Source organism: Ipomoea nil, unplaced genomic scaffold (assembly GCF_001879475.1).
Source record: "Ipomoea nil cultivar Tokyo-kokei standard unplaced genomic scaffold, Asagao_1.1 scaffold2036, whole genome shotgun sequence".
NCBI classification, from domain to species: domain Eukaryota; kingdom Viridiplantae; phylum Streptophyta; class Magnoliopsida; order Solanales; family Convolvulaceae; genus Ipomoea; species Ipomoea nil.
Genome location: NW_017618464.1, coordinates 6,790,717 through 6,798,458, shown reverse-complemented (window position 1 = coordinate 6,798,458; position 7,742 = coordinate 6,790,717). Strand labels below are relative to the sequence as shown.

At 38.7% G+C, this 7,742-nt stretch overlaps 3 protein-coding genes across 3 annotated transcripts; 2 read left to right on the top strand and 1 right to left on the bottom strand.

The window, feature by feature from the left end:
* Nucleotides 1-2,172: 2,172 nt before the first annotated feature.
* On the top strand, nt 2,173-3,189 carry LOC109148214 (stress-response A/B barrel domain-containing protein UP3-like). The gene has a single exon (XM_019296077.1). It carries the CDS (start codon nt 2,335-2,337, stop codon nt 3,115-3,117), a length of 783 nt encoding a protein of 260 aa, XP_019151622.1. The 5' UTR covers nt 2,173-2,334; the 3' UTR covers nt 3,118-3,189.
* A 67-nt stretch (nt 3,190-3,256) lies between these two features.
* Nucleotides 3,257-4,279, top strand: LOC109148213 (stress-response A/B barrel domain-containing protein UP3-like). The gene has a single exon (XM_019296075.1). The coding sequence runs from the start codon at nt 3,364-3,366 to the stop codon at nt 4,168-4,170; it is 807 nt and encodes a 268-aa protein (XP_019151620.1). The 5' UTR covers nt 3,257-3,363; the 3' UTR covers nt 4,171-4,279.
* Nucleotides 4,280-5,129: 850 nt separating this feature from the next.
* On the bottom strand, nt 5,130-7,684 carry LOC109147888 (DNA-directed RNA polymerase III subunit rpc4). Its single transcript, XM_019295552.1, has 11 exons — nt 7,569-7,684; nt 7,316-7,393; nt 7,007-7,065; nt 6,862-6,922; nt 6,713-6,755; nt 6,500-6,592; nt 6,321-6,358; nt 6,162-6,222; nt 5,924-6,015; nt 5,615-5,839; nt 5,130-5,404 (listed from the first exon to the last, which is right to left on the bottom strand). Exons 2-11 carry the CDS (start codon nt 7,370-7,372, stop codon nt 5,258-5,260), a joined length of 876 nt encoding a protein of 291 aa, XP_019151097.1. The 5' UTR covers nt 7,373-7,393; nt 7,569-7,684; the 3' UTR covers nt 5,130-5,257.
* Between the last annotated feature and the right edge of the window lie 58 nt (nt 7,685-7,742).

The following is a 7,742-nucleotide window of genomic DNA, read 5'->3' as shown; positions in this document are numbered from 1 at the left end:
GAATAAGTTTGCGGCCAGGTCCTTTCGTCTCCTGGCCGACCTTCGTCTCCAGTCATGAAACTACACATTCGGCGGTTTTTTTTTTTTTTAATTTAAATATTTATTTTATTTAAAATTATTTAAAAAATTATTTTTAATTTCGATAATCGCCACTTCAACATATTTTCATATCAGATAAGCATATTATTTTAAGTTAAATTGCATGAGTGTGTATTGTTCAAGTACCCAATTACATTTTTTTTAAGTTCGATGATTTAATTACAGTTTGATGTGAAGTTGAGTGGTCTATTTGACCGTTATTATTCATAAATAAAATATTCTTAGGTGGAAAGTGCCACGTTGTCTATTGTGTCCTTCATGGGCCGCAACCAACAAAATTGAAGCAGTACCTATCTTCAAATGGTTGATTTGGATCAGTGCAACCAATTTTTAAAATTGTGAGTTGAACTAATATGTATATGGGCCGTTGGGTTCAAGCTCACCTACTAATGGTGAGCCTCAAAAGATTGAAGGCAATGCTAATTACAAATTATGACAAAAAGGTATTTCTATAATGCTAGAGTATTATTCATCTCAGTTCTCAAATAATTGGTCCCTTTGAGGATGTTAATCATAATTTGATTTTTTTTGTGTGTGAAGAGAGAAACCTACCGTCACTATTTGAGAGTGTGTGCATTAGATAAACTCTACTATTGTGTAACAGTTCACAAATCACACAAGAGATGCAAAGTGCACTATGAAAACCTTATGTGACAAGCTGGATAGAGAAGATATTGACAATAATTAAATTTATGAATTGTGCTTCACACACTCAGTACACTGGTGAACTTTCTCCATATAATGCTATATGCAATTGTTATTTAACATAAACTTATTACTCCGCATAATTTAAGGAATTAGAAAATGAAAAACAAATGATTCTCAAAAAAGAAAATGAAAATTGAAAAACAATGAAAATGAGACACATAATGGTGATTTGCTGATAATTATAGTAAATGCATGCATGGTGATGATTAGGTGTCTAGAGAATGGCACTATATTGTTATTTGTACTAATTAAACACAATTATGTCACGTTTATATGACATAATACATATGTCCTTTATTTATGACATATAATCATATGTTTAATAATAAGGTGATTAGTATTCGGGACTGTGAGATCAACCATGTGTTTAGAGAAGAAAACAATGTGCAGACTATCTTGTCAATCTGGGACAAGGATGTAGTTGGAGAACGACAGTTTTGTATAATTCCTGAAGAACTTGAAGACATTTTGAAGAGAGATGCTCACGACATTTCTATTAGAAGAATCTATTAACTTTCTAGGGCCACCCGGGCCCAGGCCCCTCTTTGCACCCAAAAAAAAAAAAAAAAAAAAAAAAAAAAACTTTACTAGTTAGTGCTTACTTTGCTATTCGCAAAGTTTGAAGAAATAAATGGTTTAAATGACCAAATGAATATTAAAAGTTAGTCATAGAATATAGGCTACCATATCAACTCAATAGGCCCAATCTATTATCATGAGAAAGTTATAAAAATAACCCAATTCATAACACGTATTTGAGAGAATTGTTGAGTGAAGGTGCATATCTGATTGGAATTAAACTAGCATTGTCATTAAATGCTCCCTAGTTCCATACCACAGAAACTAGCATCGACAAAAAATTTATGGATGCTAATTATCTTTTAGGTTATCACTACCTATATGTCATTTCTTTGTACTTCTAAGCATGAGATTCAAACGTTCAACTAATCTTTTACCATAGATCGTTACTCCCATTCAAATTAAGTCATTGCGGGCCTTGGTCTAACATATTAGGGATTAAAAATACATAATACACTTTCTCAATTTATTAAAGCATGAATCTGTAATCTCTCATTTGGAAGGATAATAATTATGTCATTCGACTACAAGGTATTTGGTAAAAAAAATTTATTGATAAATAGAAAGGGGTCAAAGAGAGATTTACAAAGGAAAATATTTGGTGTACTCCCATTTTATATTCTCAATTTGTGCTCCCTCTCATATGTTATTGATGTAGACACTTTGATGTAGACACTTTTATGTGGACCTATATGATGAAAACAACCAATCCTGGTTTGCCACCTAGAAAGTAGAAATAAGAGAGTAGAATTTGAGAATCATATAATAGAACTCATTTACAAAATAGAAAGAAAAATATGTCCGCGTGTCCGACTGTCTTGTCAATGTCGGGATACGAAAAGTCGGTACAATTTTGTCCCGTTGGCGGAGACGATTCACCGGCCACGGCGGACGGAGGCATATAAATCCCGGCGCAGAGTCCATTTCTCCTCTTCACCGAGAACGAAAATGATTTGCGCTAAGCCAATTGTAGCGCGCTCACAGTTCTTATGCGCGCACCCAATTTCTTCTCCTTCTCCCACCGCCGCCGTCTCACGCCGGCGATCCTCCCCTGCTTCTGTCAAGATGTCGGCTAAGCAAATCGTCGAACATGTGGTGCTCGTTAGAGTCAAGCCGGACGCAGAGCATTCCAAGGTCAAGGACATGGTCAACAACCTCTCCGGCCTCGCTTCTCTCCCTCAAGTTCGCCACCTCACCACCGGTCCGGTCCTCCGTACTGAATCGCCGTCTCTGGCGTTCACTCATCTCCTACACGCGCGGTACGCCTCCACGTCCGATCTCGACGAGTACAATGCGCATCCTCTCCACTTGTCCGCCGCCAGAACTTTCCTCCTCCCCATCATCGACGACATCATGGTGGTCGACTGGGTTTCCGATGACTTCCACGGCTCCGTTGAGGTTGCGCCCGGCTCCATCATAAGAGCTAAGTTTTTGAAATTGAAGGAGAATTTGAGCGAAAAGGAGAAAAACGAAGCAGTTAATGCAATTAAAACGCTTAAAGGAAAATTCTCGTCGATTGATCAATTGACAGTTGGGGAAAATATTTCTCAGGCGAGGACGAAGGGGTTTTCGATCGCTTCAATCGGAGTATTTGGGGGATTGGATGCTGTGAAGGAGTTGGAAGCGCAACCGGAGGCGCTGAATGATCAGAAAGACGGCGTGAAGAATTTCGTCGACGACGTGTTGGTCGTGGATTACGCCGTTCCGGCGAAGAGTCTATTCAATGCATAAATCTGCTGTTTGTTCTCTCTTAGTCTATTGTATTCAAGCCATCTAAAGTTGCTCTAACAATTTTTGTGTTAAGATTCTAAGAATTTACCATTAATCTAGCATAACTCATAAATAATAAATAATAATAATAATAATAATTTATACAATTCAATAAGGCCCAAATCGTATAATGGCCCAATAAGTGTTCTCGCCGGAATAAAACCCTCCGCCGAGAGTGAATCGGTGTTTGGAATACGCGAAAGCAAAATGATTTCAATGAGAGCTGTTGCGGCTGGGCGACACATTTTAGCTCCAACCTCACACTCACACTCGCACTCTCCCGCCGGTGGCGCCGCCACGGCCTCAACAGCCACCTTCCGCCGCCGCTTCTCTGCCTCAGCTATCAAAATGTCGGCTGGGCAAATCGTCGAGCACGTGGTGCTCTTCAAGGTGAAGCCGGATGTGGAGCCTCTGAAGATCAATGAGATGGTGGGGAACCTTAACGGCCTCTCTTCCATGCCCCAGGTGCTCCACCTCACCGCCGGCGCGGTGGTTCAAACAAGATCTTCATCTTTCGCCTTCACCCACATGCTCCATTCCCGGTACGCCTCCAAGTCCGACCTCGCCGACTACTCTGCACACCCCGATCATCTGGGCGTCGTTAGGGCGAACGTCCTTCCCATCTGCGACGACATCATGGCCGTCGATTGGGTCTCCGATGAGCTCTCCGGCCCGGTCAAGGTCCCGCCCGGCTCCGCCTTCCGAGTCACGTTTCTGAAATTGAAGGAGAATTTGGGCGAAAATGAGAAGAACGAAATCTTGACGGTGACGAAGGGCATCAAAGAGAAGTTTCCTTCGATTAATCAGCTGAGCGTCGGGGAAAACTTCTCTCCGGCGAGGGCGAAAGGGTTTTCGATTGCTTCGATTGCGGTTTTTGGTGGGGCGAAAGAATTGGAGGCGTTGGAGTCGCAGTCGGCGGCGGCGAATGAGCAGAAGGATAAGGTGCGGCGGTTTCTGGACGGCGTACTGGTGGTGGATTACGCCGTTCCGGCTTTGCACACCGTTAATCTCTAGGGGTAAATTTGTCATATTTATGTATTTCCCCACAAAGCAGACTTGAATTGGCAAATTGAGGTTGTCTTTTTCCTGACTAAGAATAAAGTTTAGTTTTTTTGTTGGTTCATCTGCTGCATGTTATTATTTCTCATACTTCTATTAGAAAAATATATACAATATGGTGGGAGTTCATGTACTCCCTAATGTTACTTCTTAAATTTTTATTGATGTGACAGATTATAATAAGTTATTATTTTCATGTAGATCCCAATACAAGTGTTTACGACGTGTTAAGATTAAAAAAAGTCTAAAAAGTTTTATTTTTTTAAAAGAAAATTATATTAACATGTCTAACGGATTAATTGAATACAAAATCTTGACTCTTTGAAACATGTAATTGAGATTAAAATGTTTTCTTATACCCAAGTTTAAGGTAAGAGTATCTCCAATAGAAACTTTGGGGTGGTTTTTGAGAAACAATTCTATGTAGAAGAGAGAGGTATTTAGGTTTTTGTAGAAGATTTTTGTTTTTGTCAAATGTGTAGATTCCACTAAAACTGCTTATTGAGGATGCTCTGATTGGCTTGATATAACATTGTGTAGTCTGTGGTTTGTTTGTGAGTGGTGGTTCCTGTCATGACAGTTGGCATTTTGTCGTTAACTTCTTGTGGGGTTCCAAATTTCAGTTGAACATAATTGGTTTCTTTTTCAGTAGTGTTGCTTTTCCTTCTATACTCCACACACCTCCAATATCATCCAACTCCGCCCACATGTTAAAAACGTGAAATAAAAAACACCAAATCTCTTTTCACTTATTTTGAGAGATTTTATAAGACATTATTGTCAAATAGTACTTTTTTAAAAAACTTTTTTCCTTTTAACTTTATATTATAGTACTTGGTGTATTTAAGTAACAAATTCTGCTTCCAATACACAATCAAAAATAAGGTGCACAACAGCCAAGAAGGCCAAACCAATCCCGGAATAGACAACTTATATAAGGAATCAAACTTGTAAACTTATGGTTAGTAACACAACTATTCAACCAATTCAATTCATATATGTATGACCAAAAAAAAAAAAACTTATAACAAAAAACCTATCATCAATTCTGCATGCTTGCCAGGAGGGATTCGACATCTGGAGTTATAACGGCGCGTCTGCTAATTTCCCCGACGTTGCAGCAGTTCTTCTCTTCTGTGTTCATCACGACGACGTCCTGAGAGAACACACAATTCATACCGGGAGAAACCTGCAATTCATAGTGTTCAAACATAAACAGCGATTTTTTATGGTTCTTTCCATAATGTTTTTACCTTTCATAAAAGATAAGAGTTTTGATGCAATGCGAGAAGGTTGAGCATATAATATATAAACATAAATGTGCAATCCAACTATCAGCTTATACAGCTTTGACTTTTAGTTGAGATGGAGCACATGCTTCAATTGGGGCCGAACTTACATCATAAAGCGTTTCGCCTAGTTTCATCTTGATAGCTCCACTCTTGTATACCACCATTTTCCCAAGATAGCCTCCGGGCAAATCATCAAATTTACAGGCCCTAGCCCTCATCGCCCTCGGGTTGTTGCTGGCTGTCTCGCTGCCTTCTGCGTTTGCTGGTTGCTTGAACATAGGCATAAGCGTTGGTAGTTGGACGAAGAACAGATTTTCCTCCGGAGCCTCCTCCTACCGTTCATTCACGTTATGCAAAAGTTAAAACAAATTCTAACCGAGAAAACAATCAAACGGAATTGTGATTGGTTTACTGACAAATAGGCCGAGCTCTTCAGCTGGATTTATTGCATCTTCATCATATTCATAACTCTCTGAAGCCTCCCCGAATTCCCTCTCATCAAGAACCTCTATACAAGTAGAACGAAATTTATTATCGAACCCAAAAAGTACACTACATCACAAGATATGACAAACGCACTGCCCCTATAGATTATATCAGTTCTAAACATCAATCGAAATAGCCATCCGGTTCTGAAGTATATCAAGAATTTACCTGGATTTCCAGAATATGGCCTTCTCAAGGGAAGAGTTGTAGGATAATAGGTATAATAATCCTGAAACATTAATTAAAAAAAAAAAAAAAAACCGGGAAAAATTAGGAGTGAGGGAGGATACATGGGAAATTGATTAATGATGTCTTCTTTGAACCTACCCAAGGCTCTTTGTATTCTTTCTCAAGAGCAACACCACCTGCAAAAAAAAAAAAAAAAAAAAAAAAAAAAAAAAAAAAGATTTCCTCAATGAAATCTAAACTTCCAACAATTCACTATGCCACTTAACAAAATCCATTCAAACTTACGAACGAAATTAATAGATAGAAAAGCCACTTGCCATCAGAGGATGAGCTCTGAGGCTTCTTAGCGCCCTTTGGAGGGATATATGACCTTGAGGAACCTCCCTGACCAAACGCAACCCGTGTAGGCCCTACATCCACAGCAAAAACCAGAAACAGCAACCTTAATCTACCAATACAGATAAACACACACACGGGATCAATCCTTAAATCTCCTGAGCTTAAACTAGACAATCTCAAAGACAACTAACCTTTCTTCTCAACTTTAAACTTAGCTCTCATAGCAGAAGATTCCTAGAACCAAAAGCAATTTCTTCAATGATACAGAGGATACAGGATTTAATCTAAACATTGGAATAAAAACAAACGGGAATCATTAAGAAACTGGAAGTGTAAATACATTGAAACGGCGCAACAATTCCTCCGCTTTTGTGGCATCAGCATCCTCTTCAACCTTTTCCCTGCAAAACAATTAATCAAATTTAACATCCTTAAATCCAAACAGTTAAAAAAAATCCAATTGGGCAAAGCATAAGACTGATTACGCTTTGGGCAAAGCAGGCTTCTGGGCTCTGCGAGGAGGACCTTTCGGAGCAAATCTAACCTACACCACTTAAAATCCAATTGTTCAGTATCATATAAGAATGCACACACACACACATAACAAGTAATAAAGGATATTCAAGATGAATCAAATTTGATCCTCTAACGAATGACAGATAGTATAAGAATGCATATAATCAAATCAAATAAATTCGAAACTAAATAATGAATGTTCAGAATCATATCATCATATAACAGTGCTTATAATCAAATTTGATTTTATGAGCACGTAAGGGTATGAAAGTTTATGCCTTCCTAGTGCCTGTATTCGCAGAAGCGTTGGCGGCTGCCAAGGACTCTGGATCCATCAAACTCAAATCAAGGTATTCCTGTTAGAAAAAAATTAAATTAAATTAAAAGATGAAAACTTTATATACATTCTATATGAGTTCTACCGCTATTACTCGATCAATGTCGAGTGTTTTAACGTAAGACTGAGAATCTATGTGAATATAAATGAGAATGTATGCATGAACAGTGCAAAATTGTAAATGATGAAAGCACCTGAGTATGAAAACAAAACGACGGGGGTGAAGGGAGAGGGTAGTGGCGCGAGAAAAGGAATACTGAGAAGCGGCTATTGGTTAGGGTTTTGAGGACGTTTTTATGATTCTTTCGCACGTTACCGAGTCACGTCACTGTTTTCAAAATATTCGGAATATAAATAGAGACTCTAGT